At 34.4% G+C, this 22857-nt stretch overlaps 1 protein-coding gene across 3 annotated transcripts in view; it reads left to right on the top strand.

The window, feature by feature from the left end:
- LOC149808292 (ras-related protein Rab-10-like) overlaps positions 1–21501 on the top strand; it is a 94949-nt gene extending 73448 nt beyond the window's left edge. For all 3 annotated transcript variants that reach the window (XM_089975686.1, XM_089975699.1, XM_089975692.1), the window contains exon 8: positions 1116–21501. In XM_089975686.1, coding sequence (XP_089831812.1) covers positions 1116–1313 — 198 coding nt within the window. In that variant the 3' untranslated portion in view covers positions 1314–21501. The remainder of the gene's footprint in view (positions 1–1115) is intronic.
- Positions 21502–22857: the final 1356 nt, after the last annotated feature.

Genomic DNA, 22857 nt, shown 5'->3' with positions numbered 1-22857 from the left:
TGTTTTTTTCCTGCTATTTTTGGGGAGGAAAAGAGCTCTAAGGGGTAATAAATTTGTTACACTGCTACTTTAGGGACAGTCTGATTAAAATCATATCTCCACTGTCCTATTTGAAGATCTGACTGATTGCTTCGGGGTTAAGTTCTGGTGAAAGTGAATCAAAATTGTTCAGCACACATTGATGCTCTTTAGACACTGCTCAGTCACCCAAAGGCAAAGATACAAGACTTCATCTGATTGGCTGATGAAATTAGTGGTTTTGGTTTTAGGTCACCAGCAAATGACCCCTAAGTGGATGCATCAGATCTTCATGTAGGACAATGGAGATCTGGTTTTAATCAGATTACTTTCAAGGAAGAAAAAAAAGCTCTGAGGAGTAATAAATTTATTACACTGCTACTCTGGTGGAGGAAAGAGGCTGTAAGTGCAATAAATTTGTTACATTGCTACTTTGTGTGGACATTTTTGCAAAATTTAATTCTCCTAATATTAAGTGCAATAAATTTTATTACACTGCTACTTTGTTGGAAGAATAAAGCTGTATGTGCAATAAATTTATTACACTATACTTTGGTGGAGAAAAAAGTCCTAAGGGGTAATAAAACTGTTACAGTGCTATTTTGGGGGAACAAAAGAGTTGTAAGTATAATAAATTTGTTCATTGCTACTTTGGGGGAGGAAACAAAAGCCCTAAGGTGTAATAATTTTTTATACACTGTCTTTTGATGGATTGTATGGAAATTTATCACACTCTTTAAATTGGTACTTCTGAGGCATCAGCCTCAGGAAATACAAAACTTAGGAGGGTCATACAATCCAAATCACCCTGATGAAAGTGTAACTAATATTATCATCAGATTAACTTATCCATTTGGTCATCATCATTTTTTTTCAAATTACTGTACATTTTTATATAATCGCCTATTTTTCTAACTATAGCTAATTCATCATGACATTTTGGCAGATAACAAATAATTGGTCACATGTTCATTGTATATGTGGGTTTTTTTATAGATATTTTTGCAAAATTTAATTCTCCTATTATTAAAAATTATTGTGATTTACATTGTATCAGACTGATTTCAGTTTAAATTGTTTCCATGTAATTTTTTCAGCCATTCTTGGACATTTGTCGAAACATATTGAGGAATAGTCAACCAAAGCAAGAGCATGAAAAGGAGAATACCAGTATCACGATTGAAAAAACTCCAGATCCTAATACTGCTGACAACATTTCAACAAGTTCTGAAGGATTCAAGAAGGAACTTGTACCCCAACAGGGATCAGGATGGGGATGCTGTGTAATTTCCTGAGATAGTCACGATGCTATTTGAATGCAACCCTGTTTGATTTGATTGATTAATGCAAGCAGGATATTATTTATGTATGCAACATTTCTTATATAGACATTGGTTGTTTGAGTAGCATGCTTACTTGTGGGGATGCTATTATTTTACATATATGGAGTTGTTTGTGTCTTTGACATAGACATACAGGGGAATCCCTTTATAATGCAATTATCGGATCCATAGACATAAAGGGGAACCTAATTATACTATAGGTGTTGGAATCCATAGACATACAAGGAAACCTCATCATAATACAGTTGTTGGTTTGACAAGACATACAGGAGAACCCCTTTTATGATACTGTTGTTGAAGGCGATCATTATACAGGGGTACTCATTTATAATAGAGATCATGTTATAATACGGTTGTTGGAGTCCATAGACATACTGGGGACTCATGTTATAAGACAGTTGTTGGAGTCCATAAATGTACTGAGGAATCATGTTTTAATACAGTTGTTGGAGTCCATAGATGTACTGGGTAATCTTGTTATCAGAGAGTTGTTGGAGTCCATAGACATACTGCAGAATCTTGTTATAATAAAGTTGTTGGAGTCCATAGACATACTGGGGAATCTTGTTATAATAAAGTTGTTGGAGTCCATAGACATACAGCAGAACCCTTTTATAATGCAGTTGCTGGTTTGACATAGACATAAATGGGAACATTGTTATAATACAGTTGTTGAAGTCTATAGACATACAAGGGACCCAGTTATAATGCAGTCCATAACTATCAGCCACATTATGTGCAAAACCATAGTGTAGCAAAGGTGAAAACAAATTAGATGAACAGGTGGTGAGAGTGGGAAAGTACCAGTTAACATTGAAACTTGATCATAACTGTGTAAGAAAATAAATTATTATCTGCATGCTGTAGGGTTCTGAAACTTGAACTAAATTATTTTTATCTCTGTGTCTGCTTGGTTGATGTTTTGAGTAGTGTTATTGGCTATGGGAGATCTAAGACAAAAATTGAGCTGTGATGCAGCTGTTTTCTATGTGAATTTGTTTTATAATAGAGCACATTATAGTAGGGTTGTGTCACTTCTAAATGTTGCCATGGACACAGACCTATCCCTATGCAGTGTTATGTCTTTTAAAACATACATGTCACTGTGTAGTGTTATGTCTAGGACACAGACATCTCACTGTTTATTATTCTCCATTGTATAATTAATCCAATTAAGATATTATTTTCACATGTATCTGTATCCAATAATCAGCTTAAGGAACACATCATTAATATTGAATATTGTCAATGCAATATTATGATAATATGGACATTGTTTTTCATGTTTGGGTTCAAGAATCATCCCTCTAACATATATTCTCATTTACTCCATGCTTCAAACTGTACAGCATAGACCTTGATCTGCCAGTGCATTATGGGATTTCAGATCAGGTTCCATACAGTTCACATTTGGAAAAAAATAGGATAATAAGGTATTATCATATCCTTAATTCTACATTTTGTTTAAGTTATTGGTAGAATTCCAGTATAATTGGCAATTTGTAATCACAATTGTTCTGAGTGCCATTAAACCCTAATATATTCACATGCAAAATATTAAAATGTAAAAATTTCACATTTATGGTACAATTTCAGAATTGTGTCAGGTACATTTGCCCCTGACTATAATGTGCCTCATTATAGTGTAGTTCTCATGTGACAATAGGGATTGAAAATTCACTGGTCGAATAGCAAGTGAAAATTTCCATGAATTTTTCAGTTGCTCATCTGGTCAAGTGAATGATGAGTCAGGGCTGACCAGTTGTTTTTTTATAACTATTTATCTCTGCATGCCACATTTTGTGTTATGTGGCGGTACCCACATTTTTAACTCTATTGCATTAGCATAATTCATGATGCCTAAAAAGCTAGTGGTTTTACAGAAAGAGGAAAAATGGTGCTTTGGATGATACCAAAAATGATTAACTTTCTACTCTTGTTAAAAAATGCAGCCTAAGAAAGGTAATTTTTAGGACCAGATTTTTTCTTTAGGCCAAACATTACAGATTCAGGAACTCAGTTTAGATTAGATTTTAAAATTCCTGTCATTAGGTCTAACTGATCATTCTGAACTGGATGTGGACAGATGAACCTTCATAAAATGTACGGTAAAGTCTGAGATTTGGAGTAAGATGATGATGTTGTTGTTGTTGCTGTTGGGTTTAACGCCATTTTTCAGCACACGATAGGCTATACATGGCGGCCAGTATTAATGGTGGAGGAAGAACCCGGGGAAACCCCGGAAAGAACCACCGACCCACGAGAAGCTACTGGCAAGCTTTCTCACATACCCACATTGGCTGGGAGTAAGATGAAGCCAGAACATAAAAGTCATGGGTTCATATATAAGAAATGCCCAATTTTTCCCCATCTGCTCATGATTAAGCAAAATTCCCAAGCAGATGCATCTTTTATTCATTGATTCATCTGGCAAAATGAAAATCTCTCTAAAGCAGATGTGTTTGTGGATACAATCAGAAGTAACCAATAAATATGTTTTCTACCCTGTTTTGTGGTGAAACTGAATATAATCTCCAGGGGAAAATGATTAATGAAAGGCTGTGCTGCATAGAATATTTCTATCTTGGTTCATTGAAATCCCATATTATCAACTTAAAGCATGATTTCCATTTGTTTTGATCAATCACTTACATCTCACTCAGTTGTAATACGTGCTTTCTCAAGGGAGAACTGACTGATCTCAGTTTGTAATTCCAACTTATTTTAGAAGGGTAACAGAATAAGTTCAACCTTTCACAGAGTTGAATTTAAGTTATTAATATTAGCAGCCTTTATATTTCAATAATAGATGATGGTTGAGAAAGAGTTTATTTGGGGCTAGTGAAAAATATTTGTACTTGCCTTATTGGACAGGTGGATTTTTAGAGGTATTTCAACCCCTGAATGTAGATAGGTCATGGATTTTATCTTTTAGATAAATATAGTTTTGATATTGAACCTTCTTCAGATAAAACAACTTATAAGGCAATATAAAGCAACCTGACTGATTAGGTAGTATGAGGCAACCTGACTTGTAAAACAACCTGACTTATAAGGCCATCTGACTTCAAAGACAGTATAAGGTAACCTGACTTACAAGACAGTACAACCCAACCTAACTTGTAAAACAGCCTTACTTATAAGGCATTATAAAGCAACCTGACTTGTACAACACCCTGACTTATTAGGCAATATAAGGCAACCTGACTTATAAGGCAGTATAAGATCACCTGATTTACAAGGCAGTATTTTTTTACAGCACTTCGGAATAGTGTTAGAGTGAAGAACCACTGTATAATAGGGATAAGAATCCCTTGCTAAGACATGGTATTTATCTTTGTATAAAGTACACTGTATAATAGGGACAAGAATCCCTTGCTAAGACATGGTATTTATCTTTGTATAAAGTACACTGTATAATATAATAGGGACAAGAATCCCTTGCTAAGACATGGTATTTATCTTTGTATAAAGTACACTGAACTGCAAAGCATAGACCAAGATCTTCCTAGATATGCTGGCACATAATACACCAGCCAATCATGGCCTGTGCTGTTTGTAAGCTTTGACTCTGATCTGTCAATTCTTTATGTGGCAGCATACTAGGGTCTACACTGTTCTACGTATGAGTAAGCATAGACTCTGACAGTACCATGTTTTGTATGCACAGTGCCATGTATTGTGTGTGCAGTACCATGTGCTTTTGACATTTGTGGTGAATTGGAAACTTTCTTGCCTGGTCAGAGTTGGCTGCTCAGTACTTGGAGCCTAAAATTGTCCAATCAATTATTGGGTTTGAAATTTTGAATAGCATTCAAACATACTTGTACTTTAACAATGCATCTACATCATGGTACAAGCATTGGTAGAGAAATATGGCTGTAACTCATTTATCAACCATTTTTGTATTGCAATACATTAAGAGCCCTTTTTATCTACATTCCACTTTTAGCTACAATATATGACATTATTTTGTATTGTTAAGTTTGCTTTTGTGAAAGGTAACTTTCACCTCCTGTTTCCAATATTATTTTTATTTTTTAAAGTCATGCTGGTTTACATTTCTGTTTCACCTGTGTACAAAAATAAAAATTAGGTAATTTTATTTTTGATTAGATATGCACTTACCACTTATTATTGTACTCTTTTTCAGACAATGATGAAACTATGGATGTCAGATTTTTATTCAGTAGATCAGGTGTTTGTTAGATTCAAGGTTTTGTAGGCTGGAAGCTGCTATTAGACACCTATAGTTCAAATGCAAGAAAATTGAGATAGCAGAATTCCATAGAACAACTTATCATTCATTGTGCAGACAAAGCAAATTATAGCCCTATATTGTTGGGCAGGCATTAATTCTGCGTTATTGACTGGATGAAATACACACACAAACACACACACCCACACACATACACCTTTAAATCTTACCATGTAGATATACCATTGGCAGATACAGGGACTATAGGTGTTTAATACAAGTGGTTTGGTTTGCCTTGGTTACATATTTGCTTTCATTTCTTGCTGAAAAGTACATTTTTTAGGCAGCCCCCCCCCCCATCCCAGTTTAACATACTTTATATTTTAACTGTAAATAGGTGTAGCACCATAGCATAATTATTTTTGCTATGTAGCCTGATATTGATGAGACGTTAGTGGAGTTATGGCTGCATATTATTGTACTCGAAGTAACTGTACCTCACCTGGTTTGCCATTGTTCTTGATCATCATGTGTTTTTCTTTGTATGTGTACCTCAACTCATTTACTATGTTATCATATTTGTCATTTACTTTCCTCTACAAAACTACCTTCATCTGCTTCTAATGAAAGTGTGTGGGGGTGGGGGTGGACATCAGTTCCACAAATGTTATGTTTAAGCACTTACACCACTCATTAAATTGCTGTCCATGAGAGTTATAGAAAATATTGCCTTATAATGAGAATACCTTTTAATGAAGTACATGATACATTACTCCCTTATTATAATGCTATCCATGGAAATTGCTGAGCACACAGCTTTAATGTGAGAATGCCTTATACTGAAGCACATGATAGTATAATTCTACTACCACTCAATGAAATCAAATCCATGACTATACTTACCTTATAATGGGAACTGTGTTATGCTGAAGGGCTTTATTGTGAGGGAGTGTTAGTAAAACTGATGTTTTATGGACTTCATTATAAGGTGACCTCACTACAAGGTGGTATGCTCAGTGGTTCTCATGGACAGCATTATAATCAGGGAGTACTGTATAATGTACTTCATTATAAGGCAGTTTCACTGCAATGCATTATATTCAATGGTTCCCATGAGAGCATTATAATCAGGGAGTACTGTATGTGGTGAGAAAAATAAATGCCAAGAACTGGTCAATGTGGAGTACATAATATCCATTGGAAGAATTAGTTATATGTTGTTTTCAATCATAGCTAAATTTGTTAACAATAATGAGAGATTTAGTTATTCCTTGTTTTTTCACTCCTACCTAAACTTGTCAACAGTGATGACAGATCTAGTTATATATTGTTTTTCAATCATACCAGAACTTGTCAACAATAATGAAATATCTAATTATATATTGTTTTTATTTTTTCACTCCTACCTAAAGTTGTCAAATGATAATGACAGATTTAGTTAAATATTATGTTTCGCTCCTACCTGAACTTATCAATAATTATTAAGCACAGTCACTCTAAGATTAAATTTGGTGCTTTCAAATCCATAAATGCCTTTTTATTGAATCCATAAATGCCTTTTTATTGAATCCATAAATGCCTTTTTGTTGATTCCATAAATGCCTTTTTGTTGAATCTATAAGTGCCTTTTTGTTGAATATGTAAGTGCCTTTTTGTTGAATATGAAAGTGCCTTTTTGTTCAGTCTATATTGGCATTTGCTTTATGTATATTACTGTAATGTAGCTTTATAGATATTACTGTACTTGTATCTTTATAGATATTACTGTACTTGTAGCTTTCATCATATAAAGTTAAACATTCCACCTCATACGTTTGATCATTCCTTTATAAACATACCAATGCATTTTCATTTATTCTTCTATTTTGTCTTTTAAGAAACCATATATTCATTAATGGATATTGTTCATTACTGTACTTTGTGAGAATGTGTCGTTTTCTTTCTTATTTTCTCAAGAGACCTATGTACCTATAATGTAACACATGTAAACAAGCTTAATAGCTACCTTGAACAATGGAATTAAATTAGGAGAAAGCGGCCGTTCATTCATATCATTGGGTTTCGGTCAAAGCCCCAAATGACAATGCATTGCTTTTGGAGTGTTCAAAACTGAAATAAATTCCATACCATTTGATTTTGTATTTCTGATAAAATACAAACTAAAGAGAAATTCAGGTAAAATATATTATCATAAACTCGTAAGAATGGAACTCAGCCTTTAATTTAATTGTCCATGTAAAAACTGTTTTCACCCTGAAGACTTCTTATTTCTAGTTGGTCCTAAATGAAAATGGTACTGTCTAGACATTCCATATTGCCATTTTTGAAAACCCTCTTGTCACTAATCCTCCTAACTAGAAAGTCTTATCAACATGTGGTTTTCGCTAGACTTTTTATGGTGTTGAGTTTGTCCTGGATGAAAAGTATGCCAATCACACATACAGTATGACCACTGTAGTGGACATCTTGAAATCCTATTCTGTTGACCTATCAATCTTCTCTGGGCACCTTCAGTTTTCACTGAAGAAATTATGCTATGGGGTTATCCATAACATTCTGTCAGGGAGTTACACAGTCCAGTTATGACGTTTGTACAACCCTGTTGTGCCCATTCAGTTGCCACTAATCATTGACAGAACGAACTGAATTCATCAGTAGTAGCAGACAGTCCCCCTTGGCAAAACATACATGTTTACAAATAAATAATATACTGGATCTGATTTTTGTTGTGTATAAATTATTGCTTATGTGGTTGCTTAAGTGTTGTTCATTCACAACCATAGACGACCCACTTGTTACCATTCTCATGGTAAAAGTAGTGTGCATTAATATGGATAAGTTTATAAATCACTCAGCAACCAATCAAAACAGCTGTCATGTGCAGAGTCTTTGTTGTTGATCAATTCTTTGTTTGGAGTAGAAACAGCATGTTATATTGTGCCAATATCTGATATTCAATTTTGTCACCGCATCAGCCATCTTAAAAATGTATCGCTACTTGTTCTAGATTGAAAGGCATATGAACATTGGATTTTCAACAGAAAACCTTTTAAGATGGTGCCAGTCTGACATCAAGTATTGTCACCATGGCAGCCACTTTATAATATTGTCACTGCAACGTTTCCTAAAGTCCTATTGAAATGGTTTTCATGAGAAGACATATTATGATATCTAGTTGGTCCTGGACAAAAAGGATGCCAATCTGACTTCCAATATGACCATAGTGAACCTACCTTGCCGGTAATTCTTCTGAATGGATGGTCATATTGGAATTGGGTCTTTATCCAAAAGTCTTTCAATGGTGTGTAGTTTGGCCTATGTGAAAATGGTGCCATTCTTAATTCTAGTATGGCTGCCACAATGGCTGATTTTAAAATTACATCTCACAAGAATAACAGAGACAAGTTTAACACTCAGAAGTTAAAAATTAAAATGTTCTTATCATTCATGGAAAATCTTTTTGACCGATACGGTCATTTTGAAAGGATTCGCATGATAAGTTAGGATACTCAGTATTTCTCTTTGATAACATTCTGTTCTTGCTTTTAAGTGACCCTCAGAAAGAATAGAATTCCTTTTCATTCTTTTCCATTTTGTAAATAACTATTAACTATTACATCAAATTTTATTTTTTATATTATATAACTTTTAGCTCTACTGATCAAAGACAAAAATAACTTACGGTATGACCTGTTGCCTGGCATCTGTCATCCATCCATCCATTAGCACAAGTTATTGTATGACCTGTTGTCTGTCAGCTAGCCATCCATTTGCACAAGTTATGGTATGACCTATTGCCTCTCATCTGTCATCCATCCATCTATTAGCACAAGTTATGATGTGACCTGTTGTCTGTCAGCTAGCCATCCATTAGCACAAGTTATGGTATGACAAATTTGCCCATGAACTGTCATCTGTCATTCATCCATCTATGAGCACAAGTTATGGTATGATCTGTTGTCTTTCATCTGTCATCCATCCATCCAATAGCACAAGTTATGGTATGACCTGTTTCCTGTCATCCATCCATCCATTAGCACAAGTTATGGTTTGACCTGTTGTCTGTCATCCATCCATCCATTAGCACAAGTTATGGTTTGACCTGTTGTCTGTCATCCATCCATATATGAGAACAAGTTATGATATGACCAGTTGCCTGTCATCTGTCACCCATCCATCCATTAGCACAAGTTATTGTATGATATGTTGCCTGATATCTGCCATCCATCTAACCATTAGCACAAGTTAATGGTATGATCTGTTTCCCATCATCTGACATCTGTCATCCATCCATAAGCACAAGTTATGGTATATGATCTTTTGCCTGTTATCTGTCATCCATCCATTAGCTAAAGTTTGTTACTGCTACTCCTAAAGTACTTGGAGGATTACCATGAAACTTGACACACACATCTATTCCAGGGTTGTTAGTAAAAATGGTGCAGCTCAGACATCAAATATTAGGCCGATAAATCAGTCCCTCACCGATGATGATATAGCTTTTTGGGTTAGGGGCTGATATCACCTAGTCGTTAAAAGCTGCAATTATCTGCATCCAGTTTTGGCTGCACACATTGATGTACATTTTATACACTTATCAGTATTTCTCGTAGCTTTGGAGCTATCGTCGGATAAAGGGCTCTTTTGTTTGCATGTACATTATATTTCTGGAGCAGATCCTATGTTTGGTGACTTGTAAATCCAAGTGGAATAGCACAACCATCTGTCCTGTTACCAATGACCAGTATGTGTCTAAAGTGTACACAGGTTTGTTCCAGAAAGATTTGCATGCAGAAAAATTGCACATTTTAATGAACAGGTGACATCATAGCCATGTATTGTTCATCAGTATTAACACAGATTTCAGGGTTTGATTTATTGGACTAATCAAATATGATCACCGCAGTGGCCGTCTTGGAAAATCTTGTCAAATTCTCATCCAGAATGTACTGTCATATCACCATGGGGTTTCCACCAGAAGACTTATTATGATAGCATAGAACCTACTAAATTTGAAATAATTATGAGTGCAGTCAATGGCATAGGACACAATTATGCAGTTAAATTTGGAACAAGTATGCAATTAATAGTATAGAACATACTTGTACAGCGAGACAGTTATGTTTGCAATTAAACTTGAGAAATCCAAGCATGAAGCTAGATGTAGAGTTTGAGTCAGTGGTTCAGTTAGACAGAAATAGATGAGTGCTCACCCCATCTGACCTCAGTGTCCACTCCATCTAACCTCAGTGCCCACCCCATCTGACCTAAGTGTCCACTCCTCTCCTAAGCCCAACGAGAACCTTTCCTCTGACTCACTCATCTCTACAACGCCTGGTTCAAATTTCCATTTTCTATTTATTTCATTTTTGTTTCCGAATAATTAATACAAGATAAATATGAATGCGCTTTTTTTTCTTCAAATAATGAAATTCTACATCTTATCAGCTGTATCGAGTTCCTTTATCGCAAAAATTTACCACCATATTCCAAAAAATGTTACTTCTTTCAAAAAGTGCCTCTGTGTTCTGAATAATGAGACTTCCTTAAATAAAAGTGTCCTGTGTTCTGAAAAATATGACTTTCTTTTTTTAAAAAAAAGTGTCCTGTGTTCTGAATAAACGTGATTTCCTTAAAAAGACGTGCCTCTATGTTCTAAAAAGATGCAACTTTCTATTGCTGATAGTGCCCCTTTTCCTGCATAAGAAATTTCTTCCTGCTACCATGTAAATTGACTGATACTCATAAATGGCCAGTAATTTCAGTTAAAATAAATCAAATTAAGAAATACCATATATTTTTGTATATTCCTCATTAAGCAGAAAGTGGCATTTTCATCATTACTTGATATATCGGGGTTTCTGTTCTTCCACTGTCATTTAAAATTCATATCCATGAAATCCAGAAATATTGATTAATTTGCATTAATACATTTGGGACACAGCCACATTCCCTTTATAGGAAGTGAAACCAATTTTTTACATTATTGTTCTTTGATTACAATACCAAATTACATTATTGTTCTTTGATTACAATACCAAATTACATTATTGTTCTTTGGTTACAATACCAAATTACATTATTGTTCTTTGATTACAATACCAAATTACATTATTGTTCTTTGATTACAATACCAAATTACATTATTGTTCTTTGATTACAATACCGAATTACATTATTGTTCTTTGAATACAATACCGAATTACATTATTGTTCTTTGACTACAATACCGAATCACATTATTGTTCTTTGAATACAATACCAAATTACATTATTGTTCTTTAATAACAATACCGAATTACATTATTGTTAGGATAGAAGCTCAGTTACCTCTCAAATCCAGCGATTGCTAAAAAGACAACAAATTTCATCATAACATGGAACGTGTAAACAAAGGGAACAAACTCTTACCCATTGCCTCCCCTGATTACCACTAGATGACTTCAGTTGTTCATTTAGTTTTGTTTGGCTTTTGCTTGATAAGATTAACAATGTATCCTGTGCCTATCAAAGAAATATGAAGATTTTCAATCATCCATTGATAAAGTTTGTATAATATTGTGTTTAAGCATATTTACTACATTTTGCAGTTATTATTAGTTAAAACTAGTTGACAATTATGTGAACTTTACATATTTATAGACTTTTTTCTTACTTTATGCTGCTGTTGTCCGTTGTTTGTGTGCAGATTGTATTTTCTTGCTTATCTAAGCAGCTAGTATTGATTATTTGCATATATGGACACTGCTTATTTTCTGAAGATATTTAGTCATTCAGCTTTTTCAGAAAGTCATTGATAATGGCAGCGAAATGCATTAAATGCAAGAGATTTAAAGCCACAGAGGACATACATGAGACATGCCTAGCTTGTACCATGTGCTCCACTAATGCAACACATTAATACAGTTTGAGTTGGTAAATACTGATGGCAGTTCCTTCCACTCTCCAGAGTGACCTCTTGTTTTCAAGTTCAGATAAGGTAACCCTTCTGCCCCCACCAGTTGCAAACCAGACCAGCATGGTATGGGTTGTAGTTGACATGGAAGATGACAACAATCAGCCTTCTTTCCGTCTACTGCCTGACTCTCCGAAGGTCAAGGAAATATTTGACAGCCTGACATGACACAGTATTATAACAAGTCCAAGGCTTTTTTTTTGGGCAAGCCAGCTTCCAGCTTTGTTATGCTGGTATCTTTCATACTCTCCAATACTGATAACTGAGATACCATTCAGGGATAAAACATTCAGGCAGTTAGTTTGACTAACCCACTGTTTTATAAGAATGGCTTACATGCAACCTCTAAGTTAGTATGAAACATGGTCACTACTTTGTCTATGCCAGACATGGCATCTCGAGCAATTTTTTGACTGACTGAGAAATCAGGGACCATGAATGGGAGTCAATGATGAGGATTACCAAGGTTTTAACAGGGCTGTACACCACATGACAGCCAATGCACTAATGGCTTCAACAGATCTGGATTAGCTGTCATCCATGATCAAATAGCATCATTCCTTGGCTCTCTGGTTTGCACTATTTGGCATACCATTGCTGTTTGGCATTATAATGGAGGTGTGGAAGCAATCATGACAAGAACTGCCTCTCCAACTTACAGTGCTGCCTTCACCAGCTTTCAGAGTAAATCTCAACCACCATGAAGAAGTTATTGTCAGCAAAAAGATAAAGGCTCAACACTGCACAAAAACATCTATTGTGACCTCTTTCAACTTAAGGTGGCAGCAGGCCCTTCAATGAAGGTTTCCCCTTCCCCAAACCTCCAAGCACCTTGCATTGACTTGCCATCCTTAATGCCTGCAGACAGCTTGTTGGTTGATGCCAGGCTTCTTCATTTTCATGCTGTGTGGATCAATCTATTTCCAGAAAATGAATAGGTAATCCAAGTTGTTTTGGAATGGCTTCATAGATTTTGTTTATCCAACCCCATCCTAAACCCTCAACCTCCCACATCCAAATCAGATGCTCTAACCACTTAAGCCACCAGAGCAGTTGTAGTGGAGGAAATCTGTCCCCATTACAGAATATGGTGGAAAAAATCAGTTCCCATTATAAAATATACAGGATGAAATCTGTTACAAACAATAGTGGAGGAAATCTGTTCCCATTACAAATAATAGTGGAGGAAATCTGTTCCCAATACAAAACAAAGTGGAGGAAATCTGTTCCCATTACAAATAATAGTGGAGGAAATCTGTTCCAGTTACAAAACATAGTGGAGGAAATCTGTTCCCATTACAAAACTTAGTGGAGGAAATCTGTTCTCATTACAAATAATAGTGGAGGAAATCTGTTCCCATTACAAAACATAGTGGAGGAAATCTGTTCCCATTACAAAACATAGTGGAGGAAATCTGTTCCCATTACAAATAATAGTGGAGGAAATCTGTTCCCATTACAAAACATAGTGGAGGAAATCTGTTCCCATTACAAAACATAGTGGAGGAAATCTGTTCCCATTACAAAACGTAGTGGAGGAAATCAGTTTCCATTACAAAACTTAGTGAAGGAAATCTGTTCTCATTACAAATAATAGTGGAGAAAATCTGTTCCCATTACAAAACTTAGTGAAGGAAATCTGTTCCCATTACAAATAATAGTGAAGGAATATCTGTTCCACAAAGTTTTGATCGGACAACAAGACAGTCAGCTTGACAGATTCAGATTAAATAGTTGTTTCGAAAATTTCTGGATTGCTGAGCAGACGATTTATAATTACTGTATGTCATATTTCCATAACATTTCCAGATGCCATACAGTTCAAATGCATGTATGTTTTAGTTCATTTTCAAGCAGTTTGACTTGAAGGAAATGTTTCATCTAGATATTAAAAAATTGTCTTTATTTGCATAGTGTAATTATGACAAATATTTGAATATGGTAAGATTTGGAAAAGGCTTTCCTATTTAGAGTTTTCTGTTGTATGTAACATTTGTTAGCTGTTTTATTGTACTTATTGTTGTTATGGGTTTTAGCACCATTTTTCAGCACATAATAGGCTATACATGGTGGCCAGTGTAACTGGTGGAGGAAGAACCCAAAAACCCATGGGAAGAACAACTGACCCATGGGATGCTACATGCAAGCTTTCTCACATACCCACATTGGCTGAGCCAGAGACTTGAGCCCACACAGACAATGCATGAGATGGCAGTGATCTGTAATGGTGAGCTCTTTTGACCACTTTGTTGAATGCTTGAATGAACACTGTTTAATGAGCCGGTTTTCTATGATATCATTCAAATTTTGGAATTAACTCTGTTTAATAAGCCAGTTTTCTGATTTCTTTCCCCAGCTTTTTATGTAGTGAAATCTTTCATCTCCATTTCAGTTTAAATTAAATTTTAGGTTATTTAGACTCTCCAATTCCTAAGTCTAAGTTTGGGGTACATATCAAAAGGATATGGTGTGGTCATTAAATGACAAGATATTGATCATCAAGGTCATGGATATTAGTCATCAAGGTCTATCACATAGAACTAAAACTATAGTTAATCTTGGAGCATTTAGTCGTGATGTGTTTTAGCTCTTCAAGGTCTTTGATATCAGTCAACAAGTTCTTGGATATTAGTCATCAAGGTCATAAATTTTAGTCATCAAGGTCTGTGATATTAGTCATCAAGGTCTTAAATACTTGTCATCAAGGTGCTGAATATTAGTCATCAAGGTCTTGGATACTAGTCATCAAGGTCTTTGATATCAGTCATCAAGATCTTGTATATTAGTCATCAAGTTCTTTGATATCAGTCATCAAGCTCTTGGATATTAATCATCAAGGTCAATAAATTTAGTCATCAAGGTCTTGGATATTAGTCATCAAGGTCTTAAGTACTTGTCGTCAAGGTACTGAATATTAATCATCAAGGTCTTGGATACTGGTCATCAAGGTCATAATTTTTTCATCAGGGTGTTGGATAGAAGTAATCAAATCCTTGAATACTTGTCATCAAGGTCTTGGATACTAGCCATCAAGGTCATGGATATTAGTCATCAAGGTCTTGGGTACTAGTCATCAAGATCATGGACATTAGTTATCTTTTTCTTGGATACTAGTCATCAAGGTCATGGATATTAGTCATCAAGGTCTTGGATACTATTTGGCAAGGTCATGGATATTAGTCATCAAGGTCTATCACATAGAACTAAAACTATAGTTAATCTTGGAGCATTTAGTCATGATGTGTTTTAGCTCTTCTATTGTTAACTAAATTTGACAGTGACACTGGTATGGTTTTTTTGAGGGGGGTGTTCTCGTTTTTGTGTGGGTTTTTTTGCTGTGTATATAATTTTGTCAAGTTTGGTGTGAACTTTAGATATGCCAGTCAGATTGCTGTTTGTACATTATCTGATCAAAGGCAACACTATTGTGGCATGGGAATCAAAATGTTACTTGTATTTTTACATTATGTGATAAAGGCAAAGTCCACACTAGGGGTCATTTCAGGCAAAATAGTTGCCCTTAGATCTTGAAACCATCCTTCACCTAAAACATGCCCAAAAAAGCAAAGTTATTTCACTTTGCCATGATTTCACACATTCCCCCAACCCTATTGTTTTTCCATACAGTGCATTAATAATCAAAGTAAAGTGTTCAACTTTGTGTCAGTTTTTACTTAAAAGTTGAAATTGGGAAAGTTAGGAAAAGAGGCATCATGCCTTGTTGTACATTTTGGTGCTAATCAGATTGCCAGAAATTGCACTGATATCTACAGTATTTCCACAGAAAAGTCAGACATAATCTTTAATTCCACTTCTTAAGAACTGCTAAATCTGACAATAAACTCACTGAAAATGTTTAGGAATAAAACATTTAAGAGTGAAAGCTGAAACTGATTTAAAGTAGGATGAATATGTTGACTGTGTCTGTAGATCTCTATCAAGTAAAACAACTTTAATATTTATAGGTTACTGCATTTGTATGGGAAAATATGAACGAGTTTTTCAGATGTAAATACTGCATGACCTTGGGAATATATCCATCCGACAAAACGAGTTCATATTTGCCCATACAAATGCAGTAACCTTTTTATTATATGCTCATTTTCTTATTGTACCTAATGCTTAATTATATTAACAAAATACACTACAAGAAACAAAGTAACTGAATGTATGCTGTATTCCAAACTAAATACACAAGCACAGATTCATTATTACACAACAACAACATTATTACTGCGCACATAACTATGCCCAGAAAAATTTGAACTTAGTCACACGCTCGACATAACTTTCGAAAGAAAATGGTGTGTCCAGTTTAAATTTAAATTTGGAGTCATATTGTGAATGAATGTGCATTGCAACAACTTTTCAATTTGATCTGGAATGAATAGATTTTGTTATTTTTTTTTATTCTATGAAATTTCATGATTATGGACTGGATTTATATGTGACAATTCCACATGAAATACATCGGATTGAAGAAGCGAGGGAGAAGCATGTTGACATCTGCAAATGTGTTTCTGTTTCTGTCATTGAATGTTTGAAATCATAATGTGAAAAAAAATATGAAGTCTTTAATTTGCAATTATCAAAAAGACGCTATGGTATTTAATGCTTATTTCATTCTGAGTGCAGTAAGGAGGATGGAATTGTACTTATATTCGAAATAACAGTACAATTTTGAAATGTGTACTCAAGATTGAGAACCTATGACGTGGCTTATGTAATTTGGATTTGCAGAACTATAAAAGTACATTTTGAGGTAATTCAGGATGTAAAACTAAGTATATTTTTTTGCCATTCTTATTACCAGCTAAAGAAGACAGTTTATGCCTTGTCACTTGTATGTTATTTGTATGGACCCTTTCTGGCATCTACTGTATAGCTAGGCTAAGTCCAAAACATTGTATCTAAAAAGTTAACGCGGAATACGCCAAAGCAGCTGGTAAGTGGCAGTCCACGAAACATCTGCTTTACTTCATTCAGAAACAAATTTAATCAACCAAAACGTAAAGCGCCTAGTACGCAAATGTACATGATTTGTTTACAAATGAAAAGTGCTGGCATCTGTGTCCATTGATTGTTTACAATAGAAAGTAGTTCCATTATGCACGTGAATGCAATACGAAGGTGTGCAATATCATAAAATACTGAATGATTCTGACAATGTAAAGTTAATGGAGAAAGAAATGAGCATATAATAATAAGAAATACTACCCATAGAAACTAGCATAACTTACTATAATGCCATCATTTGCCATTCACTGACTTTTTTGTGACAATATGAGGAAACTGCCCTAAAAGTCAGTCATGATGAATAATAAAATACAAAAGAGAATAGCTTGTCTAATTCTGGATGCTCCTTTTGACATGCCATTTAAGATTCTTTTCCATGAACTGAAATTGTTTCAAATAAATGACAGGATAAACTTTCAAAAGACAGTTCCTGTCTATAAATGTATAAACTGTAATATGCCCGATTATATAAGAACTATTTGATGAAATTCATGGGCCATATGCTTTATGGTTTAACTTACATGGCCGCATAAAATTCCCCAAACCCAAGTCTGAATACTTTTAATAGTCTTAAATATTCTGAAACAAAGATATGGAATTCTTTGCAGACATCAGTTAGATCAGCCATATATGTTGAAGGTTTTAAAGAAAATTGTCTGAAATACTTGAAACTTGATTTTTAATTCATTTCGACGTCATTATATCTTGTAAAATCTCCTGTTTCTGTTCAAATGTCTTGTCACTGTGCATGCTAATCTGTCTTTTGTTTCAATATAATTGATATGTCCAAAGTAATGTTAAGTTGAATCATCTGATCATGTCTTCTGTTCTGAATGTTGTGGCTTTACTTATCCTACACATTTTATTAGTAAGATTCATGCATGTAGAAAGTAGTGGAGGACCTGGAGGAAGACTAGATACCTCTGTATTCTAATTGAGCTACCCTTGCTGAATAATTAATTATTATTAATATTATTTAAAAACAAGTACAAAATTGAATTATTTTGCTCAAAGAAAGTGAAGTATGATTCAGTGGATATATCCTGGTCCATTACTAATAAAGTGTAATCACTGTATCCAATATTCAATCCAATAAATAGTATAAAAGATGACATCTGCTATCAAAGCAGTGTTTTTACTGTAAACTATTTTTGATGATCCTGTAACCATGTTATACAACTGTGAAATAAGGAAAGTTTTTAATATTTTTAGTTTTCATAGTATTTCAACAGTATTTTAATTATCTGTCATGAAAAGATGTAAAACATATTGAAAGAGAATATTTTGAACAATATAAATTTTGAACTCCCTGTACTCACATCTACCTGTTTCTTCATCATAACTCTATTCTGGCTGGAGAGAGAAGTCATTTTGACCAATTTTAAAGCCCACCAGGGACTCTTTAAAGATATAAAAATGTCACTTTCATGGTCCATGTTGAAAAGTCCTCATATGTACAACAAGGAAAGTGAAGTGACATTATGTAGACGTCAAATTTTTGGTCAACATGGACAACACAAATTGTTTTTGCTGTAATGTACAACAGAAGTACATATGACATTGTCATCATAACATTATTTTGGACAACACAAATTGTTTTTGCTATAATGTACAACAGAAGTACATATGACATTGTCATCATAACATTATTTTGGACAACACAAATTGTTTTTGCTATAATGTACAACAGAAGTACATATGACATTGTCATCATAACATTATTTTGTTCACTTGGAAGCTGAAGAAAATTTAAAATTGCATTTGTCTTCAGATTTCATTGTTTTAAGGTGTTGACAAATTTTGGAATCAGTCAGATGTCATTAAACACTTTCATCTGTGAATTTCTTCTGTTATTTGATGAAGGTATATATTCTAAATGGGAGGGTGCAAGAGTTTGCATAATTCATCACTGTTAAAAAACTTGTGTAGTGGGTATCTTTTTGCCCAGCAAATTCACTGTATTTGCCACAGATAAAATGACCAAATTATCATGCAGAATATATCATTGTTTTCAGTATTTCCTACATCAACTGTTGACAACATCCAGAGGATTTGACTCTTGCTATCAGAGTAAAAAAATTTTATGGATTTAAACAAAATAATGTTGTAATTTGAAAATCAAAATGGAAGAAAATAAATATACTTCTTTTAGAAGATGTGAATATTAGTGTTATGCTTCCATGCCCATTTGTGATCAAGAAGAAATTTCTTCAAAAATCATCCTACTGACCCAGATTTCCTGGCCATCTACTCTTGCATTTGGATGTTTGGCAAATATCAGCCAGGTGAGCAACCTCAGGTCCACCTAGGCCTCTTCTTGAATTGCTTTGAATAAATGTTATATACTTTCAGTTCAATGCACAAGTCAACTTTGCGTGTGTCATCAGTTATTTTGTTTTAAAGGAGTTATAGTAACGTAAATCATTGTTCCTTGTGTTAACTTTATGAACAATTTTTTTTATAGCTCATAACTGTGAGGCCAAGTGAGATTATTGTATTGCCTGCATCAGTCTTCTTTTCTCAGCCATCTGACCTTAAATATTTTATACATTTAAAAAATTCTTCTAAGCTGGTTTTTGTGTCAGTTTAATTTAACAGTATCCTGCAACTAGTCCAGTTAACTTTGTACAGATTTATGACTTTGTACAGAGGTATGATTTTGTATACAGATTTATGACTTTGTACATATTTATGACTATACATATTTATGACTTTGTACAGATATATGACTTTGTATACAGATTTACGACTTTATACAGATTTATGACTGTACAGATATGACTTTGTATACAGATTTATGACTTTGTATACAGATTTATGACTCTGTACAGATTTATGATTTTGTATACAGATTTATGACTTTGTATACAGATTTATGACTGTATTCAGATTTATGACTTTGTATACAGATTTATGACTTTGTATAGAATTATCACTTTGTATACAGATTTATGACTGTATACAGATTTATGACTTTGTACAGATATGAGTTTGTATACAGATTTATGACTTTGTACAGATTTATGACAATCTGCCATCAGTGATGATGACTAGTTTTGATGATAACAAAACCTTGGATGACTTATTCTTAACAATCACCTGTCTAATTTGGTCCTTATTTGACAACAGCATTCTGGCATCAGGGCTGTACAAAAGTGTCGATTTACGTTTGCATGTGCCATGTTTGTCAGTATTAAAAAGAGAAAAGTATGACATGTTAGTATCAACTTCTTGACCATATTCAAATACAGTTTTACAGAAAGCATCATGATAAATAGGTGTTTTAAGTTTTTGTACAAATGATGCAAATCTGCCATCATAGCTACCATTAAATAAATTCATCAAACCTGCTGGATAAACTTGCTTGATAGTGAGGAACTTTGTGCCAAAACGTTTCAAAAGTTTACAAAATAATTTTAATCCACTGCAGTTGTGAGTATCATCACTGAAAAAAACAACTGATGTAAGATTTTTTAAAAATTTCAACTGCATTATCATTGTTAACAGAGTTTGAAAATAAGCACGGGCTTATCAGTAAACAGTTGTAAGCCAGCTTTCATAGGCATCCATATAACATTTTCTGGGGGAGTGGAACCAAAATCAAAGTGATATACAACTGTCCCTCCCCAGCAGATGTCCACTGACACTTTGGCCTCTTATTAACTTTTGATCATTACAATGATTTATGGAATATTCTAATCATCTTTAGTCAGTTCCTTATGTACATTAATCAGTTTGATTATTTTCAATTCCATTAAATCAGTGTTATTTGTGATTATGTTGGGATTGGAAGCATTTCTAATTATTTTAAGATTTGGAGTTACTCGTTAAGTCGGGATTTGGCATATTTTTTATATCCATATAATTTTATGCATTAAGACCTAACTATGCACAATATATTTTCTACTTGTTCATATGCTTGCTTAATCAAGTCTGTATACATTTGCTGTAAATAAACAAATTTAAATTAATTACAGTGTTGTCTTTCTCCACAGTAGAATATGTATGTAGACATGTTTTTGAAGCAGACAATCATTTGGTCTCATCTGCCTTGTTGATGACCTTAACAAGGTTTACAGTGTGCATGTGACCAGGGGAGGTGTAACAAGAATAGAGCAGTTTATACATGGGCACAAACAGACAGACCTTATATTATGTCTCTCTGTCTGTCTGACTGACCGTTTATCTTTCTATCTGCTTACATTTTCATTTCCCTGAATTAATTTCAATTTTATGCCATCTTTCTTTTTACTAAACTTTGTGGATGGCTTACTCTTAGGGTAAGGGAGAAGCCTATTGATATTGCGGATGGCTTACACTTAGGGTAAGGGAGAAGCCTATTGATATTGCGGATGGCTTACACTTAGGGTAAGGGAGAAGCCTATTGATATTGTGGATGGCTTTCACTTAGGGTAAGGGAGAAGCCTATTGATATTGTGGATGGCTTACACTTAGGGTAAGGGAGAAGCCTATTGATATTGCAGATGGCTTACACTTAGGGTAAGGGAGAAGCCTATTGATATTGTGGATGGCTTACACTTAGGGTAAGGGAGAAGCCTATTGATATTGCGGATGGCTTACACTTAGGGTAAGGGAGAAGCCTATTGATATTGCAGATGGCTTACACTTAAGGTAAGGGAGAAGCCTATTGATATTGTGGATGGCTTACACTAAGGGTAAGGGAGAAGCCTATTGATATTGTGGATGGCTTTCACTTAAGGTAAGGGAGAAGCCTATTGATATTGTGGATGGCTTACACTAAGGGTAAGGGAGAAGCCTATTGTTATTGCACTTACAGGACCAAAACTTGATGTTACTGTGACTGAAAGAAACAAAATGACTTTTATAAAACAACATCACAAATCTGAACTAAAGTTTATTGGTGGCTTGCGTTTTGAGGAAAGAAGAAGCCTCTTGATTTTGGGATAGAAGGTCAAAGGTTGTGGTCACTGTGACAAAATAAAATGGTTTCCGCACAAACAATTTTAATTCTACTTCACAGACCTGGAAAAAACTTAATGGATGGCGTGTACTTGGAGTAAGGAAGAAGTCTATTGATTTCATTGTCAAGGTCAAAACAACTGTCTGAAATATGAATTATTGTTATTAATTAAAAATGTCAGTTCTTGACCATGTACCTCTACTAAAGTAACTGGATGGCTCGCACTTTGGGTAAGAAAGATGCCTATTGAATTCGAGATCAAACATAAGAGTGACTGAGTGAACAAATATGGTTTTATAGTAACTTTAGTTCTTGAATAAGTTTGTGTCATGTATTCACTAGTTATTGATTTTGGGTCAAAAGGTCAAGGTCTTTGTGACTTAGA

This window comes from Sinohyriopsis cumingii, chromosome 1 (genome assembly GCF_028554795.1).
Source record: "Sinohyriopsis cumingii isolate HCF-2022 chromosome 1, ASM2855479v2, whole genome shotgun sequence".
NCBI lineage: Eukaryota > Metazoa > Mollusca > Bivalvia > Unionida > Unionidae > Sinohyriopsis > Sinohyriopsis cumingii.
This window is presented reverse-complemented; position numbering and strand designations above follow the sequence as displayed.